This window comes from Staurois parvus, unplaced genomic scaffold, assembly GCF_062004578.1.
Source record: "Staurois parvus isolate SC_StPar_1 unplaced genomic scaffold, SC_StPar_1.0 ptg000599l, whole genome shotgun sequence".
NCBI classification, from domain to species: Eukaryota; Metazoa; Chordata; class Amphibia; order Anura; family Ranidae; genus Staurois; species Staurois parvus.
Window position 1 is genome coordinate 2,094,698 of NW_028318395.1, and position 24,125 is coordinate 2,118,822.

The 24,125-nt window shown below is 37.6% G+C and overlaps 1 protein-coding gene across 11 annotated transcripts in view; it reads left to right on the top strand.

The window, feature by feature from the left end:
- Positions 1 to 24,125, top strand: part of FOXP2 (forkhead box P2) — a 300,141-nt gene that overhangs the window by 231,255 nt on the left and 44,761 nt on the right. For all 11 annotated transcript variants that reach the window (XM_089692669.1, XM_089692670.1, XM_089692671.1 and 8 more), the window contains exons 14-16: positions 2,228 to 2,349; positions 6,051 to 6,120; positions 9,646 to 9,809. In XM_089692669.1, the coding sequence (XP_089548795.1) occupies positions 2,228 to 2,349; positions 6,051 to 6,120; positions 9,646 to 9,809 (356 nt within the window). The remainder of the gene's footprint in view (positions 1 to 2,227; positions 2,350 to 6,050; positions 6,121 to 9,645; positions 9,810 to 24,125) is intronic.

Sequence of the window (24,125 nt, forward strand, 5' to 3'; positions counted from 1 at the left end):
GTCGCACTATATTACTTTTTCTCTTGCATATTATTGGCTAATTAGTTTGAAAAATGTCTGTTTGCCTTGTGCAACAAATGGAGGCTGTAGGTTTTGTCTTGGTCTATGCCTTTTGTACACATCATAGCTCATCATACAGAGTGGATCTGCCACTGTAGTGAGGGCTGGGGCTACTCAGCTGGAACTAAAAAGAAAGTAAAGTGAATATTATCCTGTCAGGACATAAATGCAGTTTATTTACTTAGACAAAAGAGTTCATCTCTAGCCCTGTCCAAACAACCTTATTGTCTGGTTCCTGCAGGGTGCTAAAAAATGTTCGTCATATGCATCTATTTCTGGTAGAGAGCAATGTCTGGCAAGATAAGGGTACTCAGCACAGTCTAAGTGAACTGTTTTATTTTCATTTCAAAAAGCAGTCAGAAACATCAATTAGCCACAAGCCATTTCATACAAAAGGGGAGAATGTTTGTAGCTGAGCAGAACAGAGGCGGCAAAGCACTCATCAGCATACTAAGAATTTTCAACTGTGAGATATGCTAAAGTGAATTAATTTGGATTTAAAATGCAAATGAATCTGGCAGGCGATTACAGATATATGTGTGTGAAAGGTTTATAATGCTTTTCATTTACAAAATGTTTAGAAGTTATTAGCTGCTGTGTGGCACTGCGAAGTGATGCAATTGTTTTATTTAGACACTGCTAATGGGCACATGTTTTGTTTAGTGGGGAAAAAAAACAACTACAGGAACCTGTCCAGAATCTACTTAATGACTTTTTTTCCAATAGGTAATATTTATGTTGAAGATTTGCATTTTCTATTGTTACTCATTAGAGATTGTACTGAATTTTCTGTCATTTGATTTACTGAAAGAAATTTAAAAAGAAATGAAAGGTGATTTAATATCTTAGCTTGGTCTCATCTCCACAGCTCGGGGATCCAGCAAAACTCATTCTGAACAGCTTATTAGTTCTAACTATATCGCATGCATAATAAAACTGCTCATTTGCTCATTAATATTAAAATTATCATATTCCGAGCCATGGGCATTAAGATCAATCAAATCCTTGGATTTCAGGTCAGATGCTAGATCTGCTTATGCTTTTTTTTTTTTTTTTTTTTAAAGAATTCTCCTCTTAAAGCAAGCCAGAAGCTTGTCTTTGTGCAAATAAAAAGAAATCTTTATCAAAATTACTTTGTTTCATATTCAAGAAATAAGAATTAGGTCATTACCGAATTGACTTGATAGTATACGGCAAAAGAATCCGAATAAAAATATGTCAGATTAATGATCCCCTCCATAAATGCTTCAGCTGTATTTAACCCCTTTATAACAGTAAATTTATTTAGATGGATACTTTTCCTGAAATAGATAAGCTTAATAGAGTAATTGGTCACTATCTGTACCTATAGATACACATATACGAGAAAACACATATGCTTTTTTGTATTGATATTTAACTTGAACATTAATACACAAATTTGGTTTCTTTAAACTGTTTCCAGTACTTGTTCATCTAAAAATACACTGTAAGCATCATAGCTTATGGAAACACAGCCTCAGAAATTCTGTGCAGGATGTTAAATAAAAAGAGAGAGTTGAATAAAACATGTTTTATTATTAGTGTTATCACTACAGAACAATAAATGAAGTACTGGGTAATGTATATTTTTAGCTGTATGTCTATAATGCTTACCCATCACTCAGATAAGCCAGTAGTCAGAAAACATTAAACTGTAACTAGAATATGGCATCTAATAATACTGAATAAACAAACTCTGTCATTTCATTATTGTGGGATGAAAAGAATGCCTTTGAGCTTATTTGCATAAAGCTTTGTGCAAAATTAACACGTGTCACTGTAGCCTTTTTAGCATGTTAATACCTCAAGCAGGACTGGTTCCTTTGGACATTTCATCTGTCCCCGAGTGCTTGATCAGGGACAGAGCTGAGCTGACCTAATTGTTCTGGCATTTTCAAAGATACTGTAATTTGTACAGATATTGCAATTTAGACCAGCTCACTGAAAGGAAGGTTCTGACATAGCTATTATTAAAATAGCTTGAAAGGTTCATATAGTGTAGGTCAACTAAGTCTTTTTTTTTTTTTCGTAACTTTGGTCCATGCTGCAGCAAAACATAAAATGTCTATTTTTAATTCATGCCATCTGTACCAACAAAGTGTGGATTGTTTCATGGAAGTGTCTCTCTCTCATATGTCTTATATAGAATGCTGTACGTCACAATCTCAGCCTGCACAAATGTTTTGTACGAGTGGAGAATGTTAAAGGGGCTGTATGGACAGTAGATGAAGCAGAATATCAGAAAAGAAGGTCACAGAAAATCACTGGGTATGTCTCCATTATGGGTATATATGATGATAAATATCTGTTGCCATTGTCCACCAGTGTTTCGCAGATGTCAAGCATGATCTTTGCACCACAGGGGTCAAATGCAAAAGAGTCTGGGCTTATTAAGGTTAACAATGATTTGAGGAATGGAAATGAATTGACAGGTTAATGATGATAAATATAACGAAAAAGCCAGGTTTTAGTTTAAAATTATTTAGAGTATTGCATATTATTTGAAACCCAAAAATCCATACTAAAAGCTGAGCATTATAATAAAACACAGAATGACCTTAACATTCTATTTTTTTTTTCATCTGCGTTTCAATTAAGAGAATGTTTCTTTAAGTGCATAAAACTATTAACACTTAAAACAAGAGCATTCACAAACTATTTCTTATTCGTTGTCATATTTTGCATTTAACAGTTTCCCTGCATAGCTCAAAACTTAAAAATATTACAAAGATATCTACAGTTGTTTCAAGGTGTAATTCTGAAAAAAAAAACATGTAAGATCATTAAATAATTGGAATTAAAATCCATTTTTATTAAACTGCTAAAATACTGCTCATTCTTTTTTCTTCATTTTTTTGTAGTAGATCTGTTTGTATTAGGCAACACATGACACTTAAAAAGAGCACAATTTTATACTTTAAACTAAAAATATAGGCAGTTGCTCATTTGTTGCATACACATACTTCACACCTTACTGTATGGAGAAGGGAAAGGTCAGACATCATCCAAGCTGATTACCACTGCCTGGATCAGTACATTGCTCCTGTTTGAAAACCACCACATCAACAGGCTTTATAGCAGTAGTTTCCTAAACAGTATTGACATCAAAACACTGGGGTTGATTTTTTTTAAATTGTAGGCTGTTTGCTTAACAAAGTGCTTTTTTCATTTTGCAAGGGAATTTTTACTTTAGTAAATGTGGTAAAATTTCACTTTGCAAAGAATACCCAATCACATGCAAGGGAATATAAAAGAATGATTTTTGTTTGCACATGATTGGATGGTTGCAATCAGCAGACCTTCCCCTACTTCACTAACCTTGCAAATGGAACACCCCATATTCCTCTAGTAAATCAACGTAGCAAAAAAAAAAAGCTGTCTGGTTGATAGTTGCAGCAATATGGATGTTTGTGTACCTATGTTAATAGCAGATAAAAAATAATTGCCTCTAAAAGCTACCAGATGTTTCGCTGTCCTATATATAAAAAAACAGTCTGAGACTTTACTTCTGGCATGCATTGTAATGAGAACACAGACCACAAGACTAGGGGACAATACTATGCACAAATATATTTCTGTTTTCTTTATGAACTAGAATTGATCTAGTGTCTGGTTTTAGAAGTTCTTATTCTGTTCCATGCAGTAAAGTGTTCTACCAAGGACTAAACTGATAGAACGTCATAATCCTTTTAAGAAAAAAATGCTTTTCTGTGACAAAACACTATTTTGAAGGCCTTATGCCTCCAAAAGGCAAGTACATGTGGAAGATAAAAACAGTATGTGAGTACTCTCCTCCCTTCTTAGTGTGACTTAGCTGAGTATGTGTGAGCCAATGAAAAATCTATGTTCCCATGATACCGTTTCTCCCCTGTTTTGATATATGGAAAGTCTTTTTAAGTCAGTATAGCTTAGCTGGGCATGAAAACATTTCCTTGAAGCCATGTACTGGAATACATATTAGCCACTCTCTCGCTGCAAGAGAGTAAAGCAAAAGTGACAATTGATTATGTTTAGGGATTTTACCAGCTCTTCATGAAACAATAACCTGCTTATGCACTAGGCTGGAGTTCTATAGGTGCTGTAGAAAGAATTGGTAATCAACATTGCCAACTCATCCCATTGTATTGCTATCACATCTTCGTTATACAGTTGGTGGTTAATTAGGCTCAGTAAGTGTTTTACCTGAAACTGATCAGCCACACAACCTGTATAATCCATATGTCTTAATAATTAGAAAGCGATTGAAACCCATCAGCAATTCAGCAATACCTGATGAAGCCTGTATAGATACCAGAGAGTGGCCACACAAATTACAGTCCGACCGTGAAATCACCTCTACAATACCAACATATGTGCAGTGCAAATAACTAGCCAGTTGGATATAAAATAAATAGATTGTTGCTCCTCATGCAACAGTTGTTGTTACAGTAACTAGTTGTTGGTATAGAGGCTATACAGTCCGCTTGTAATGTGAACAGCCGGCGTTCAGCTGCCCATAAACATGAGATCCTGTAACATAACAGACATACAGCAGTCTGATTGTGATTTACATATAGACTTCCAGAATTCTATAGATTGACAGGTCTTATTATTTCACTTGTTAAATGTCCATTTAGTAAGAAGTAGAAGTAAAACTTAAGTGTACTCTATTTAGTCTTATAAATCATTTTATTCATCGTGATAACTCTTGTTATGTTTCTAGTAATTGGAAACTCTCATTCTCTAATAACCAAGTCAAGAGTTCATATTTTAATTGCACCCAGCCAATAGTAATAATGTGTTTCATACAGTAATATGGCATACATTTTCTTACAACTCATTTATAGCTTAAAACAATATAGACTTTCATTTTAAATGAGTACTGACTTATTTAAAGGGGTTCTAGCAGAAGGTTTGCTTTTTCAAGTACTGGAGTTCAAAAATGATTCTTCGAGACGTTACTGAATTATTACCTTGAAGTGGTTCTAAACCCTGAAGGTTTTTTTTACCTTAATGCATTTTCTGCATTAAGGTTAAACTCCTTCAGTGTGCTGCCCACCCCCAGCCTCCCCCCTTATACTTACCTAAGCCCAATCATGATCCAGCGTTGTGCAGCTGCTTTCTCGGCTCTCTCTCTCCTCATTGGTTTAGAGACAGCAGTGGGAGCCATTGGCTTCTGCTGCTGTCGTTCACAGCTAGTGAGGAGGGAGTGGGTGCGGGGTCGAGTCACGCTCTGGTGCAAAACCATTGTACAGAGCTGGTAGAAAAAAAAAATGCAAAACTTAACAATCACTTTAATTACAAAAACAAAAGGATGGTCAAAAAATACCTTAGAGAACACCAACTGTACATAATTCATCCTCTCTCAACAGACATCCAGAACAGCAGTGAGCAAATCACAAGAGCTTAGGAGGGGATATCTTGCAAATCCTGTACACAGAGTAATGTTGCCTTGAGAAAAATCTAGTTTTTGGCCAGTCACAGAGGACCGCACACTGAATAAACACACTGGGAGAAGTTTACTAAATGTGGTGCAGCTGTGCATAGTAACCAATCTGCTTCTAACTTCAGCTTGTTCAGATGACAGTAAAACCCAGAAGCTGATTGGTTATTATGCACAACTGCATCAGATTCTATGTACTTCAGTCTTAAATTAAATTCCACCCTCTGTGTTGCAAATAGGGTTTTTTCCTACCCACGGGTTTCCTTTCATTTCCTTTCATTTCAATTAGGATTTTCTTTGTTGTGACTTGCTAGTTTTTACAATAAGCTAATATTTGTGACCTTATGACTCAAAATTAGGATGACATTAAACTGCATTTATGTTGTACTGCACTAGATGACTTCTTGCTTGACCATACCTTGCATACTTTTGCAGTTAGGTTTAGTTTGCTGTTATTATTTTTCCAGTACTGCACAATAAGTGTAAATTACAATTTATTTTATATTTTATATTACTTTTTTCAAAAATGTTCTTATTTATTTTGCAGTAGTCCAACATTAGTCAAAAACATACCTACCAGCCTTGGCTATGGTGCAGCTCTCAATGCAAGTTTACAGGTAAGATAATCTAAAATAATTTTTACTTTGTAACACACAATATTTATTGAGTCTTTAGCTTTCAGCACAAAGTTCTTGGTATAGACCTGTGTGCTCATGGGTTTAATAAGCATTACTGGTAACGTTAGTGTCAGTTGTTAAAGGTTTAAACTGAATGTTGAGGATTGAAATAAGGTTTACATTAAGGAAGTGTTTCAGAGGACAAACATTCAGTGTTAAATGCTAAGTTCCGCTTAAAGGATAAGTTCACCTTTTGTAACATGTTACATGTCACACCCATATTCAGGGTGTAACATGTAGCATGTTACAAAAGGACCAGCTCCCGCTCTCTCCTGATCCCCCATTTTGACAGCTAGTGGGGAATCTTCTTCCCCTGCTATCTGTCACAATTTTTAAAAAGTGTGTCCGTGCGGGGCTCCTGCCTGGCTGCATCAGTCATTTACAGTCTTCTGTGAAGGGGAAAACTACAAGTTTCAACATCCTTGGCAGCTGTCGGCTTGTAGTTCTCAATGAACTACCATGGCGCTGTTGAGCGCTGTGGTAGTTCATTGAGTTTTCCTGACAGAGTTTATCTGCTTGCCCGTGTGAGGTACGGGCACACAGATACACTGACAGGTCTGCAGGAGTCCTGCATGGCACCAGAAAACTGCTGACCCCTGGTGCAATGCTTTCCAGATTCTCAAAACAAAAAAAAAAGGAAATGCACATTTCTTTAACGTGCATTTATTATTTTTTGTTTAAAGGTGAACTTTAAGGAACATGTTACCCATATTTAGAGTGTAACATATAACATGTTCCATCTCCTGCTTCCTCTCTCCCTGACCCTTTCCACCATAACAGCAGTGTGGGATCCTCCTCCCCCGCCCCCCCTGCAGCCACTGTCATATTTAAAGTTGGTTCAGCTGTGTGGGGCTCCACCGGGACAGCTGTATCATTCATTCACAGGGATCTGGGAATGAAGAGACTACAAGTGCCATCTTCCACCGCAGCAGATGGCTTGTAGTTCTCAATGGATTCAAGCCATCAGCACGCTGATCAGTGCACTCTTAGTCCATTTACTCTTCCTCCAGCTTTCAAATTGGAGAGGTACGAGCAAAAAGCAGGAGGGAGAGTGTACAGCAGTCTGACGTTTTTCCCATGATCCACTGAATAAGGTATAAAGGTTTGCAGGCTCCTGTCTGAAAAAATAATACATGCACAATTTTTTCCTTCAAAAATATGTACATGTATTATTTTTTCCTAATAGATGAACTTATTATTTAAAAGTACAAATAAGGTTAACATTAGGGAAGTATTTTAAAGGGGCAGTGTTGACTATTAAGAATAGGCTTAAAGTTAAAGAAATTTTTTTTATGTAACGTGAAGGGATAAATTAATATACAGAGTGTTTTTACTCTTTCTATAAATGCTAGTTGCCTGGCTGTCATGCAGACCCTGTGGCTTCAGTATCTTCAGACTTATGGACCCATATCAAATATGTAGAATAGAAAAGTCAGAGTAAATGCACAGGGCAGTTTATGCCTACTTTTTCGCAGTCATAAAGTAATGACAGTATGGCAACTACCATTTACAGAAGAGTTCGGCAGTGGCAGCCTTTATGTTTTTTTTATGTCAAATTTACCTCATGTTTTAGGCTTCATACTTTTATTTTTAGTGTTTTGGCAAGGGTTAAATGTTAGGCTCCTTTCACACGAAGGGTCCGATTAGGTCTGCCTGTCAGTTTTTCAGGCAGACCTGATCGAACCCTCCATTTACCCCAATGGACCAGTGGGTGTAAACAGACTTGTGTCCGTTTACACCCCCCTACCTCCAATCCAATCCAGTACACTAAAAAAAAAAAACAAATGGGGATCCATCCCCCTCCATCTAGGCAGATTGGATCGGAGGGCAGTCGGGTGTAAATAGACAGTGGAGTCTGTTTACATCTGACTGCCCAGAGAGCAGAATGGGCTTTGTCCATGTTTGCTCTGCATAACCTGAGCAGACATTGACCTGTCATCTGCCCGCTGTGCTCTGATCAGCAGGGGATCAGCAGACAGATCCTCTGCTGATCAAAATGGAGTGCACCCTGTGTGAAAGGGGTATTAGAATCAGGTAATGGGTTACATTTCCAGATTTGCTTGCTGTAGAGTTAGCATTAAATTATAAATCGGCATGAATAAACAAAAGGCATATTAAAATTTGCACCAATAGTATGATTTTTCAAAAAAGTGTCCCTGACATAATTTAAAAGGAGCTGTTCAGCCCAGACAAGTGAGTTTGCCTAGACTGAGATGAAAGCCATCAGACTGTGGCAGGCAGGAAGAAGCATTTCCTCAGTCCCCCCTGCTCCCAATGATCAGATTGTAACATTATTATTTTAAAGGATTCATATAGCGCCTACAGTTTGTGCAGTGCTTTACAATATAAGGGGAGGCAGTACAGTTACAACGCAATAAAAAAACAAGAGGATTAAGACTGTAATTTTGTAACAACAAATGTGGTAGACAGCAGCAAGGAGCTGAGTTGTGTTAGTCAATTGTGAAGACAGTGAAGCACTGCACAGGCAATGTGATTAATCTGACTATGATTGTTTAGTTATCTGATTCTGATATCTGACTAAGATGAGCCAGCAGCTTCTCAGTCTAGGAAATAGGTGTTCACCTGGGATAGTGCTCAAACAAAGATTGTGGTGTCCTCCTGAAAGAAAGGCTTTGTTAGGGGGGAGCACTGTGATCTCAGAAGAGTAAAACAATCATGTTGGTATTAAACAGAGATATTGCTTAGTATGTATGCGCCTAAGGTGCAAAAAGTCATCAGAAGCTAGCTACACTTTAAGGGTTTGGTGTTAATGGGAATTTAAGTGTTAAAGGCCAGCTTTAAGGGCTATGTTAACTCTTAGGGTTCCGATAAGTGAAGAAATAAGTGTTAGGGGGAATTTAAGGATTAAGTTAAGATTAAGCCACTGAGGGAAACACTTTAACTTGGTTTTGTATCAAAAACATTACTGCAGTGCTTAAAAGTTTTATCTATCTATCTATCTATCTATCTATCTATCTATCTATCTATCTATCATCTATCTATCTATCTATCTATCTATCTATCTATCCTTTATTAGTTTTAGCAGGTACAGTTATATAGAAAAAATGCTCTGTTCCTAATTTCTATTACTTTTGATGTGAAGTGGCAAGAAGGACACCCTGTGGCAAGTTTTGGAATACTCGTGTTTTCCCAGTGTGTCTGTCTGCACTGCTTCTATTAATTCTTTGTGATTTAAACCAATACATTTCCAATGTGAGGAACAGTGCACTATGCTGAAAGTAATCTAACCTAAGTATTACAGACCCTTAATGTACTGATTTGGCAGTAAGCTAGAAAACCAATGCACAATTGTGCTGGCAAGGGGTTTCCTCTGCAGATGTTCTACTTCAAGTGTTGTCCACTCTCAGATAAATAATAGTGTCACCAAAAGGTTAAAGGCTGATGGTCCTTGTTAAGAAAAAACGTCTGTAAATTAATTATCAATCTTCCTTCTATTCCTTCCAGGCTGCTCTGGCAGAAAGCAGTTTACCTTTACTGAGTAACCCAGGTTTGATAAACAATGCATCCACTGGCTTACTACAGGCTGTGCACGAAGACCTCAATGGTTCACTGGATCACATCGACAGCAACGGAAACAGCAGTCCAGGCTGCTCCCCACAACCACACATGTAAGTTCACAAACTAGTGTATAATTCAGGTCAGATATTCCTGACCAGACTGAGAATTTTTATGAAAAAAAAAGCACATGCAGAGGTTATTTTCAGTTAAAACGGCTAATGACCAAAGTTATTGGTACATATACAGTAGATATAGGCAGTTGAAGTTATACACAAATCTCAATGTCTCCTGTAATTCAAGCATGGCCATACTCCCACCCTTTTCTCTTTTGTTTACTGAGACTACCCTATCCATTGTAGAAACAAAATTGAGATGGGGCAGTTCAAGTTCAACTTTATTGGACAAGTTGAGACTTGCATATAGCTTCCCCTGCCGCATGCTCAATTTGAGTTTGCCATTTTTTTTTACATTTTGCCTTGCTTTATAGAATGCATGCCATGCTTCATAGCTGGATCAAGAAAAATGTATTATAGTACATTGCATTATTTATGATTATTATTATTATTATTAATAATAATAATAATAATAATAATAATATATGACAACTAAGAAGAAAAAAACCTAATGGTGTTCTCAAATAAATATTTAGTAGAATTGATGTGACTTATTTAATGTTACTGTAAAGTGCAGTAGCCATGATAACCATTCAGCTTTACCTGTTTAATTAATATATAAACTAAAAAGATCAAAATGCATGACGCTCTCACATAAATAATTGGTGGAATTTATGGGGCTTATTTAATAGGTTACTGTAAAATGCAGTAATCATGGCAACCATTCGGCTTTTATCTGTTTCCTCCTGAGACTAAAGTCAAGTTAAAGCTGATTAAAGCACTATAAAGATAATCATTACACTATGCACTATCTTATTAAATAACGCCACAAGCAGGTTGGTGACATCATGTTTTTCCTGATGTAATGTTACTAAGTTGTAACAACATGTTTTCACCTTGTCACTCAAGGTTTAGCTTTGATTGTTTATTTATTTTCAGAAATGAGATTATTTTATTTTTGATGAGCTGTTTACTTTTATTTCTGGAAAAAGGCTATATACCAAAAGAAACAAGTAAATTTTTTATTTAAAAATAAGCTGATACTTTTGTTACCCATAACTGCTACCTGTTGTACGTTACAAATTCATTTTACACATTAGGAATTAATGTATGGGGTACAAATTACCTCAACACGCAACATCAACACATCTGGATATAACTGTCGTTATGCAGATATCATCAAACCAGTCATTTTACTTTCCTCCAGTGCTGTTTAGTGACTTTTAAGCTTTTGAACTCTGCCTTCATTTTAGGTACTGTACATTTCTTGACAAGATGGCATGTACAGTTGTGAATATTCTGTGCATTTAGCTTAATAGGTTGTGGCTCTTACATTTACAGGATTTGGAAGTGTATCAAAAATAACAAATGTTGCGTTTCTGACTTGTTACACATGTCGTATTGTGGTAATGTGCTAATCAGATACATAACATCATTTTACACTCTTTTGACTCATTTACATGATCAAATGCTATATCTGCTCTTTTCTTTTCACTGTTTTTCATCAGCTTTAAATGATTACTGCCAGTGAACTGTGTTTAGCTACAATAGTACATTACAAACTATTCAGATATACCTCTGCTAAGACACTTTCTCAGGAGATCAGCACAGCAGGATTTATACTGGTGTGTTTACTGCTAGTCTAGTTTAAGGCAGTTGTAAAATAAAAACCTGGATTGCTGATACTTTTGTATGATGATGCTCCTGTATGCTCCGATCTAATAAGTATTCTATCCATACGGTACCCATTTTGTGGCTACAAGATGCAACTGTTGCTTGCAGATTACAAATGTGTATGGTGGAAACCACAACGTCATCAATTAATCAAATATCTACCTTCAAATAATTTTAGGACTTCTGCTTAGTATTTCATTATATACCGTAAAGAGACCCTGTCACCACTCCATGCATGTGAGGTTTAAGCTATACATCTGCTAAAGTAAAATAGCTGTGGATCTCCTCCTCCTCATCTTCTCCCACACTTTCTGGAAGCTGTAGGTTTTAACCTGTTGCCTTGCATCGCCTCCGTGGCTCTGATGTCATTCATACACTTAGCAGCAAAGAGAGTCTTTGCAGACAACTCAAGGCTTCTGCAGCCACTGTCAGGATTCTGAGTAGAGAATGAGCTCAAGCATATTTGGATCCTAGTCTGAACCCTCCTGGGATGTCTCGCCAGGAAGCTGGCACTGTAGCTGATTATGACTGATGCTGAAGCTGGGGAGGGGGTGCAGAGGCACCAGGTTGGAAAGCAAAACTACTGGAAAGTGTCAGAGGAGAAGAGGAACATTGAAACTTTTTGCAGCATGACAGCAGCCCAAATTTGAAAAATAAAGAGCGTGATGGCTATTTTACTGTGAGTAGATTTACATTTGGTTCATGGGTTGGGTTGGGTTGGACAAGGTCTCTTTAACCACTTCCCGCCTGGCCTATGGCCAGATGGAGGCCGGCAAAACACCTTGTCCCTCCGGGTGGACGCCATATGGCGTCCTTTCAGGCATGTGCAGTTTGCATGCCCGCAGAGTCGCGCAGCGGCGCGATCTGTCACCGACCGCGTACCTCGGACACGGCCGATGACAGGTCTGAGAACCAGCCCCGTTTCCGGTACCATGTGACCTGCTGTGACCAATCACAGCAGGGCACATGACAGTTGTATACAATGGATGGCTTCCTGTCATGCCATCCATTTTATACAAGTGTGGCTAGCTGTGAATGGTCACAGTGATCACATGCACAAGCTGGGCCAATCACAGCCCAGCTGTGTCATGTGATTAGCTGTGGCCAAATCACAGTTAAGAAAAAAAAATCGATTTCATGCAGGCAAATGCTTGCTTATAGCAAAGTAATTCTTTGCTATAAGCAAATTGTGTAAAAAAAAAAATATATAGATCACTTCCCAAAAGTAGTACAATGTTACTATGGTAACATTATACTACTTTGGTCATAGTGAAATACGAAAAAGAAATGTTAAAAAAAGAAAAAAAATGTAATAAAAAATAATTTAAAAAAAATTAAATTAAATTATCAATTTTTTTTTCGTACTGTCACCAGTCAGTGTCCCTGATCACCGCAATGCCTGTTATATGATGACGCTGTACTGCACTGGTGACAGTATGTAAAAAAAAATAGTGAAAATCATTTTTTTTATTTCTTCATTTCCGAAAAATTATGACAAAAAAATTACAACTTCAAAAAATTTGCCATGCCTGTTATGAACTATGTCAGACTGTCTACTTTGCAAAAAGGGGTAATTTGGGGGATATCTGTACTATTCTGACATTCTTGGACCTCAAGAAATTATATTGGCTGTCAGTACTTCAGGATTGATCAATATTCAGATCTATACCATAGTTTGTGAACTCTATAACTTTCCTACGGACCAAATAATAAATACTAATTTGGGTTATTTTTACCAAAGACATGTAGTAGAATACATTTTGGCCTAAATTTATGAAGAACAATTATTTATTTGCAAACTTTTATAACAGAAACAAAGAAAACATGTTGTTTTTTCAAAATTTGTGGACTTTTTTTGTTAATTTAGCAAAAAATAAAAACCCCAGCAGTGATTAAATACCACCAAAAGAAAGCTCTAGTTGTGTGAAGAAAATGATAAAATTTTAGTTTGGGTACAATGTTGTATGACCGCGCAATTGTCATTCAAAGTGTGAGAGCTCTGAAAACTGGCCTGGGCAGGAAGGGGGTAAAAGTTCCCGGTATGGAAGTGGTTAATATGCTTAAATTAATCATGAGAGTTAGAAAACAACAGGGCTATGTTTAGTACACTTATTACCTAAGTAAAGTGTTACAAATCTATTGAACACACCCAAATATTGTATACTTTCATGTAATAGTACATCTGAGAACACTTTAATATTTTATGTGTAAAATATAAAATTAGACTTAAAGGCTAAGTTTACATTTTACATGAACTGGCCCATGCAGATAGGGCACCTCAGCAGTTTAAAATACACTGTGATATCTGTAAAAATAGTTTTTTTAATGCAAATACCCAAATGCCATACCTTTCATTCACCCATGAAGCTTAACCAAAGTATTTCTACTGTTTATATTCCTACATCCGGGTTTATTTCAACTCAAAACACAATATTCCCCATGCACACATTCCTGAAAATAGCTATTCGGTATTGCTGGGTGCTGTAATGAACACAGGCTGGGAACTGTAGACAATCCAAGTGAAGCAATGTCACCAGCACACCAAGGATTCCTCAAAATGGGTACAACGCTTTATTTTCATGGTCACATGGCAAAGCAAAGCACAAAGCAACATTCCAGAACCATAATGAAGCTTTGGACCCATTTTGAGGAATCCTTTGTATGCTGGTGACATTACTTCACTTAGCTTATTTCAAGGACACACCAGTCATTGGGTGCTCACCCCCAGCATCACCAGTGAGCATGCTTCCTGGTTCAAAAGCTGCCCATACGTAATGCACAATCACACTGCTATTTTCCCTGTCCTATCTCATAATTTGATTAAAAATATCACTTTAATTGTCCTCAAAGAGTAAAGTAAACTTGTCGCTTTGCCCTCAATATGTAAAGCACAGATTTGATCCTAGTCATCCGTGTGGTTTTCAGGGAAGTTTTTAGTGCGTTTTACATATTAACTACATAGGGATAATATAACAATAAAATGTGAATTTCTAAGCCATTGGCTTTTCCAGTTAAATACAGTTTTTACAATTATCTTAAATAAAAGTGTTTATCCATGTATTCTGAACTGGAAAGATCTGGTGCAGCTCTGCATAGAAACCAATCATCTTCCAGGGTTTTTTTGTCAAAGCTTAACCACTTGCCTACTGGGCACTTATACGCCCTTCATGCCCAGGCAATTTTCAGCTTTCAGTGCTGTCGCATTTTGCTTTACAAAGAATTTTATTATAGAATAGATAGGAGCAGAGAAACAGTCAAAAACAGATGCATTGATCAACAGGAATAAAACATACAGGGTATTCAACGAATATTACAGAATATGTATTGATGGAGAGACATAGAAATAAACTGCATACTTAAGTGCCGGGTACAGAAAAAAGAGAACACAAAAAAAAAACAAAAGGGAAAAAACAATAAGTTGCAAAAATGGTAAACATTTAAAGACCAATGTCAATATAAACGCTAAGGAAAAATTTTCACTATATCAGCATACAGAAAGTGAAGAAGATATGAGATGGAGCCTCTCTAAACGCAAATAGGCATTCCACACGCATGGCTCCCAATTGAGTCCATTGCTGGTGCGGCACTCAAAGCAATAATCACAATCAAGTACAAATAGCAGAAAGACAGACTAGACCAAAGGAAAGAGAGGAACGATGAGTAAGGAGACGAAAACAAAAACAAAAAGGGCTTCAGGGGGATCGCAACAGAAAAAAAAAAAAGAAAAATAAACTAATCTGTAAAGTTTATATCGACAAAAGGGACTGGTCGAATCTCGATGGTTGGGCTATATCAAGCCAGGGACGCCATGTCTGCAGGAACTTTGTGTGGGTGTCTGGCAGTATAGCCGTCGTTTTTTCATTAACCATTATGAAGTTCATGCGGTTTTTGACAGCCTCATAGCTGAGGAGAGGAGTCTTACAAGCCCTCGTGATCGTCAGCTTGGTAGCAATAAACAGGTGTGATGCCAGCTGCCGTTCGGGACGAAGTAGGCCCACTAATGGTTTAAATAAAAGCGCTTCATATGGGTTGCGCTTAATGTCTGTGTGAAACATAGTACGGAGGAGAGCATATATTCTGATCCACAATCTGCAAACCTTAGGGCAAGTCCACCAAATATGGACCAAAGTACCCATCTGTTGACAGCCCCGAAAGCAAGTCAGGGAATGTGTAGGGATAAAACGAGCCAGACGAGCAGGCATATAATACCATCTATAAAAAAAACATTCCTAGAGAATTTAGATAACGCTTGGGTCATGGTCCCCCAATCCTGTTGATCCAGAGTGCCCCGAGTTCTGACTGCCAATGCTGATGATAAGAACGGACCGGAGGAGTTCTATAAGAAATAATGGAAGAGTAGATTAGAGAGATTAAGCCCGGAGCATGGGGTCTATGTCTACATTGACTTTCAAAGGAGCGACAACCTGTAGGGTCCCGAGTGCGTCCGTATTAATGTATTTATAAAGTGGTGGAGTTGAAGGTAGCCAAAATGTTCCCGCAATGGGATATCATGAGAGGAGCGCAGGGTTTCAAAGGTGAGTATTCGAGTGGGAGATAGCATCGAATGTACATCATGGAAGCCATTTGCTTGCCACCAAGCAAACTGTCCAGGATTATCACGACCTGGGGGGAATAATGGGTTATGTAGCAAACGTAGCAGCGGTAGGTGGGCAGAGATGAGGCCCGCAGAATATTTAATAGAATCCCAAAGATGAAGCATTAGCGTCAGCATCGGGCTAAGGGATGAAGGTCGATGAGTAGAAGGAAACCACGGCAAAGAAGAGAGTGGTATCGGGTGGGAGTCCATCAAGTCTATAGAAGCCCATAAGGGAAAGTTGTGAGATGCATGGAGATGGACTAAGGGGGCAATATTGGCCGCCAGATAATAATACTGAAGATTTGGGACAGATAACCCACCTGCGGTCTTACGAGCAAATAAAATTTGTTTACTAATTCTGAGTCGAGAAGAACTCCAAATGAAAGACAGGAGTTTTCACTGATGAATACGCAATATATGCGAGGGAACAGGGACAGGTAGAACTCGAAACACATACAATAATTTGGGAAGATAGGTCATACGGATCGCATTGATTCTACCGAACCACGATAGCGGATAATGAGACCAGGAGGAAAACAGTTCTGTCATTCATTAAAGACGGCGGGGAAATTAGCCCGGTATAGTCCTTCATAAGTCGGGGTGAGCTTGATTCCTAAATACGGCAAGGCCGAGAGCCATTGAAAAGGGAACAAATGTTTCAGAGTAGCCAAAAGTGATGGTGAGAGGGTAACTGACATAGCCTTAGATTTGGCAGGGTTGATATGGAGGCCTGAGAAAACTGCAAAGGAGTCCAAAACCGCAAGTAAATTTGGCAAAGTAACTCCTGGGTTCGTGACCGACAACAATATATTGTCAGCGAACAGAGATAACTTATGCTGAGAACCAGCTACATCTATTCCTTTAATATTAGGATGCATACGAATAGCTTCTGCCAAAGGTTTCAAAGCCAAGATAAATAGTATAGGAGAAAGTGGACACCCTTGTCTAGTACCTCTGCCAATCGGGAACGTTGAGGACTCAAAACCATAATATTTGAGTTTTGCTTGAGGGGACGTATATAGTGAGGAGATCCAACGTAAGAACGAGGGACCAAAGCCAAAACGGTGAAGGACCGACATAAAATAAGGCCAGGACAAAGTGTCAAAGGCCTTGTTGATGTCTAGTGATAGGAGCATCATATCAATTTTGCAAACATGAGCCAAATGTTGTAGCTGTAAAATGCGTCTGATGGCATCTGCGGCTTGTCTGTGGGGGACGAAACACACCTGGTCCTTTTTTATCAGACGAGAAAGGAAAGAGTTCAAACGAGTGTCTAAGATCTTGGTGAGGATTTTCATGTCAATGTTAATAAGAGAAATTGGGTGCTGTCGCATTTTGAATGACAATTGCTTGGTCATACAAATAGAGCTTTCTTTTGGTGGTATTTAATCACCGCTGGGTGTTTTATTTTTTGAGCTATAAACAAAAAAAGAGCAAAATCTAAAATTAAAAACATTTTCTTTGTATCTATTATAAAATTTTGCAAACAGGTAATTTTTCTCCTTCACTGATGTGCGTTGATGAGGCTGCACTGATAGGCAGTACTGATGGGCACTGATGAGGTGGCACGGATAGGCAGCACTGATGGGCACTGATAGGAGGCACTGACGGGAGACACTGATAGGAAGCACTGATAGACAGTGCTGATGAGCTGGCACTGCTGGGCAGCACTGATGGGCGGCACTGCTGGGCACAGATGTTTGTCACTGCTGAGTGGTACAGGTGGGTGGCACTGCAGGGCACAGGTGGGTGGCACTGATTGGCACAGATGGGTACAGATGGGCAGCACTGATGGGCACAGGTGGGCGGCACTGCTGGGCACTGATCATCAGGGGACTGATCATCAGTGCCGATCCCTTCGCTGACAATTGCCGGTTCTTGGCAGTACATTACTCACGCTGTGACAGCATGAGGAAAGTGCAGCCGATAACCGGCAACTGTATTTACCCGGTGATTGCTGTGTCATTGGACTGATTGGCCCCGCCGTGATTGGCCGTCTACCGTACCACGTGATCAGCTGTGTCCGTAGGACACAGCGATCACCAGCGGGGCCGGGGGCGTGCTGCTGGGGGTGCGCAGGGGGCATGTCCAGGAATGACATCCATGGATGTTGTCCCAGGATTATACAACCGCGCTGTAGCCGTCCTTCGGCTATAGCACGGTTGGGAATCAGTTAAGTGAACAAGCTGACGTTAGAAGCTGATTGGCTGCCATGCACAGCTGCACCAGATTTTGCACTCTCCAGTTTTAGTAAATGAACCCCTGTGTGCATGTTATGAATTCAGCATGGTGCTTGATTGCCCACTGCACTGCCTCTCATTATTATTAATAATTTTTAATAATATTAGTAATTATTAATAATTATTATTAGTGGGAAAATAATGTACCCACTTATAAACCAGAGCAATTAAAAAAACATTAATTTAACTGTAGTTCAATGAAAGTTAACTAAACTTTCTTTATCCTTTGAGGAACTTTATTAAAAAGAAAAGATTAGGCCATCAAAAGTGATTTTTCAGCAAAGTCTGGACAATGGACTGCGAGGATATGTTATAGCACCAATATATCATATTAGTTATTGATTTGATAATGAGCGACAGGGGGAGGGGTACATGAGCACAATTTTGGAACTACTGTACAGAGAATTAGTAGGAGACCTAAAGAACCCTTCTACTAGTTCACTTTATGATTACAAATTTGCAAGCACTAAAATAAACTGCTGTGCACATACTTTGAAAGTTGGTGGCTCTAAATAAGAAGGTTCAGGCAGTTTTGAAGGGTGCTCATGCTGAACTTCTAAGAGCTCCAAAGGACCACTTACCAGTTCACTGTAGGGGAGAACATTTTATTTTGATTGTCTAAAAATATGTTTTTGACTGGTAATTTATGTAAAAAGCCTTGCTTTGCCACTCCAAATTGGTAAAGTTTGTTGGAAATATGTTTCACTTTGACAGAGCAAAAGCACACTCTTTCTTGACTAAAATGTGAAATGTATGTTCCAATGGGAAAAAGTGGAAAAAGTTCTGAAATTAAATTTTTGTTGAAACTAGCATTTTTTACAACTTGATAAACTGTGGTAAGCAATAAAAATTAAAATCTGTTGAAAAATGGCTAAAAACAGTTTTTACCTGTTACTCCTCAGTATTTGTTGGTATACAATACAAATATTCCTGTAGAATTCCATGAGACTTGAATGTTTTGTATTTCCGCATCTGTGCTGTAGTTGAGGAAGTACATAGCATATAATCATTTTATGTATAAGTTTTCTGCCATCCCCGATTCTAGATGAACATGATATGTTAAACAGCTAGCAAGTACAAGCATAAAACAATAAATAAAATGACTGTATCGTACTGACCTATTTATTTTTACTCAGTGTGGAAAAGCTATGCATCCCCCCTGCATTTTCCCTTTATCAAATGCTTCCTAATTTCCTTACTTTTTAGGACTCTGGACTGAATTGATGGATTACATTTACTGTATGTGTGCCCCACGCTGCATAACGCAACCATAGATGGTCCAAATCTCGGCCGTACAGCAGGGACTGGCCAAGATTCGATCTATGTATTGGCAGGCTGATTATAACTAAGTCGATCTATCAACTTGGGTACAACTAGCATGTTGAATGTTCTAGCAGGGATGGCTCCACATGCACCCCCTCACCGCCACTGACTGTGCTGATGGGAGAATTGAGCAATTTTCTTTCCTGCAAAATTACGTCATCTATGGCCTGCCTTAGTTGCTGGGCCAGAAACTAGAACAATGTCACTGTCTCAGCAATTATACAGTGTGTGGCATATATACAGTTTATGTAATTCAGTGTAAGAGAGAAGGGGAGATGTATTTTCAGTGCAGACAGTTTGGTCACTGGTCCACGTCCAGGCATACCTGAACATTATCACACTCATTTATACTTCAAGCATTTAACACCCTGCTGTCTGTGACACAATTGTACATATTCAAACGGTATGCAGAGTTTGTGTGATGGTGACCAAGGAAGTTAGTACCACAGGGATATTTAACAGACCTGTTTTGCTACTTGGACAACTTTGTTTTTGGAATAGCTATGCCAAAACATGTGCAAATTAAATGTCTTAACACATACTCGATTTTTATTTTGAGCCATAGATACACTTAAATAAATATGGGCAGGTATGTTATCAAAAATCACAGAAAGAAAATGTTGGAGCTGTAGAGCAGATCAAGCATAGTCCTATACTAATGTCCAGACAGAACACAAGTCATAATTTCACCCCTGCAAGTCAACACAATTAGTATTGGAATGCAGCACTGTTACCTGCACTGAGGATTATTGACTGTTATTTTTTTTGTAAAAGATGGTATAGTAATTTATAGTAAATATGCCCACCTATTTCAGCATAACAAACTCTTCCCTGTTAAACTGATTTATAATTTAATGGGTATGTATATTTAAAGTTATACTATGTCCATTTAAACAAACCAATGGGGAACCCTTATTCCTCTCATACCACAATGAAAAAACACAATATTGGTTAGCTCCATAAGGGCAAACTTTGTGTAACTGGTAAGTATTGCATTGCTTTAGAGGGAAAATTGATCATTTTAACACTTTCCTGCCCAGCCACCTGGGACACTTGCCGTTGTGACTGGGCATCATATGACGTCCTGTCAAAATGAGCTGATTATGTGGCCGTGGGACAGCTCAGTGGCGCAATCTGTCACCGGCCGTGGCCACGGGACACAGCCGATGACATATCACTACACCGGCCCGTTGCCAGTGTCATGTGACCACTGTGACCAATCACAGCAGATTACATGTCAATTGTATACAATGGATGGCTTCCTGTCATGCCATCCATTGAATACAATTATGTTGTTGTGACTGGTCAAGGCAGTCACATGATACAGACAGGGCCAATAACAGCCCATCTGTATCATGTGATCAGCTTAGCCCAATCACAGCTAATCACAACAAAAGACTGAATGAATCAGTTTCATTCAGTAACAATGATTGTTTCATTCAGTAACAATGAAATACATTGGTATTAGCAATCATAATGTGTTAAAATAAAAGAAAATCCTGATCACTTGCCCAGAGTAGTTCATTATTACTATGGTAACATTGTATTGTTTTGGTCACAGTGTGCTGAAAAATAAAATAGTGAAAAAAGAAAACAAATTATAAAAAATAAAAAAATAATAGAAACATTTGAAAAAAAATACAAATTCAATTATTATTTTTATTTCTCCAAAAGAAATGTAGCAGAATACAGTTTGACCTTTTAACAGAAACAAAGAAAAGTGTGTTTTTTTTCAAAAGTTTCAGGTGTTTTTTGTTTTATTTAGCAAAAAAATAAAAAACTCAGTGGTGATTAAATACCACCAAAAGAAAGCTCTATTTGTGTGAAAAAAATGATAAACATTTCATATGGGTACAGTGTTGCATGACCGCGCAATTGTCATTCAAAATGCAACAGCGTTGAAAAAAAAATTGGCCTGGGCAGGAAGGGGGTATAAGTGCCCGGTATTGAAGAGGTTAAACACTGATTACAAATGCTGTACATGTAGATTTTGATTCTATGATATAAACATCTTTTTAACTTTTAAGGAATATTTATTTCTGTTGCACGTGAACAATGAACTGATATAGACTTACTATTTGATCTTTTGATAAAGAAAAAATAATTTTCTTCCAGGGGTACTCTATTATGGCCATATGTATTGTTCCATGATGTATGTAGTACTATTATTACTCTGCAAAGCTTCCATTCCTTATTTATTATTATTATAATTATTATACAGTATTTATAAAGCGCCAATAGTTCACTCAGCGCTGTACATTACAAAGGGGGACAGAACATGTGACAGAACAATACCAATACAATGCAAAACATGAGGGGATCGAGGGCCCTGCTCTTTCGAGCTTACAATCTAGAAGGGATGGGATAGTGGTTTAATTTATTGTTCATAGTTGCATTCATGTATATTTTAATCAACCCCTTTTTACTAACTCTGTTAGCAGCATTATTATATATGTAACACACACAGGAATGATAGTGATAGAAGGATAGAAGTGTTGATAGTTACTCCTTAAGCATACAGTATAATACAGCATATTCTCAGACATTGCACTACTGTGATGTTCATGAAATTGAAATGTAGGATATTTTCTTAAAAATGCAGCTTGATTTGCTTTCTAGTTGATCATGTAAATTCCATTTATTGTATATTACAAATTATGTAAATATATCTCCATTTCGCTAAAACCCATTTGTGGGATGTCTACATTTGATCCTTAAAGGACACATTATATTTATAAATGTCCTGCTGCTATAACTATGAGGGATGCAAAAGCAGAAAATCCTCCTTATTGAGCCAATATCCATAAAAGTACCCTGAAATGTACATAGTCATTATCTGACTGATTATGATCTTCAAACCAGCTCTGAACTTGCACTAAATTAAGTGCATTGCCCTTTTATTAAAACCATAAAATACAACTTTAACTATTACCAATGGTTTACACAGAGCCTGGAAAAGTGTAACTTTTTTCCTGTCTTATAAATCAGCGTAATTACATATTCAACTTTAATTACTGGTGTGTCTGTATTGGCAAGGTTTATATGTTATATTTTATGCAGAACTACGATTCCTATTAATATTTAGCAGCTAACTATATCATTAATTACTCTAAAATCTTTCCCCTACCATCTTTTTAATGGAGCTGAGAGAGTGGAATTATTAAAAATTGATGTATTGTGGATTTCAGAAATGTGTATGAAGCGTTAGAAATGCCTGGCCTTAATCAGTGATGTCAAATTTGGTACTTTCCTGTTTACTAAATTGTACAGTCTGGACCTTGGAGATATTGTTTTAAGACTTCATCATAATAATGAGATGATGTAAGATTTGTATTTGGTAATTGTCTCTGCCCAGCTCTTTATAGTTACAAGTCACTATCATTCATTGCTTACAGCTATTACGTGTGCATTTGCATGTCTGTGTGTTTTGTCGCTGAAAGCAGGTCTTTTAGGACATCATGTTCAGGCCTTAAACTTTATTTTTAACATATCTTTTATTTTCCTTCTTGCTTTTATTTTTAACATATAGTAAGGCAGTGTAATCATATAGTCTGACATAGGCAATTCACTAAATGATCATCTGTTTAGCCACTCATATTCATTTCAAACTGCTGTTCAGATAACCAGGAGCTTAAAATGTTAAATTCCCTTTAACTTGATATGTTGTTAGAAGCAAACATAGGTTTGCTCAACTATCCGGCTTACCCATTTATAGAAAGAGTATAAATAAATTATTTGTTATGACCAATACATTATTTTTCTTGTGCAAGTATTTATCACAGGTCTATGGCAGTCATTCTAGTGTGTATGTAATATCTTTCAACAAGCTTTACAGCGTAGAAATGTTTTTCTCCACTCTTTTCTCCACCCCTATCATTATCAGTGACAGTTAAGGGTTCTGGATAAATTTAACCCAAAAAAACTTAAATGTGTTGCACCTGTCATTTTTTTTCGGTTTTTAAAATAGGACTATTATAAGGGTTCTACATCCGGTCAATTTTGAGCCAGACAAGTCAATGCAGTCATCTGCTTTGTAAGGCATCCAATGAAAAAATGATGCCTGAGGCAATCTTACTATAGTTGTATGAGGCAATCTTACTATAGTTGTATTAGCCAATCTGGGTGGATTAAATGTTTCACATAGATAATCCATCTGGTTAAGAGCATGTGTGGCTAGCAGTTGTCATATGAAACATCTTAAACTATCAGAGGACCTTACTTTATGGAGATTTGATGAGTGGAAAATAAGTTAATGAGTAGAAGAAGGTACTATGGCTTAGGAATTGCATTAGCTACTTACTTAGAATACACACATTTATTAAATTAAAAGCTTGCAAGCAGACCAACAGTTGCGAAAGGTACCAGAATTATATTTGTCTGAATTTTATCTGTATTTGACCCACAAGGTAGCACTATTTCTTTTATGGCACAAAACATCTCCAGTGGCTCATATTGCTAATGTATGCACAGTATTGAAAA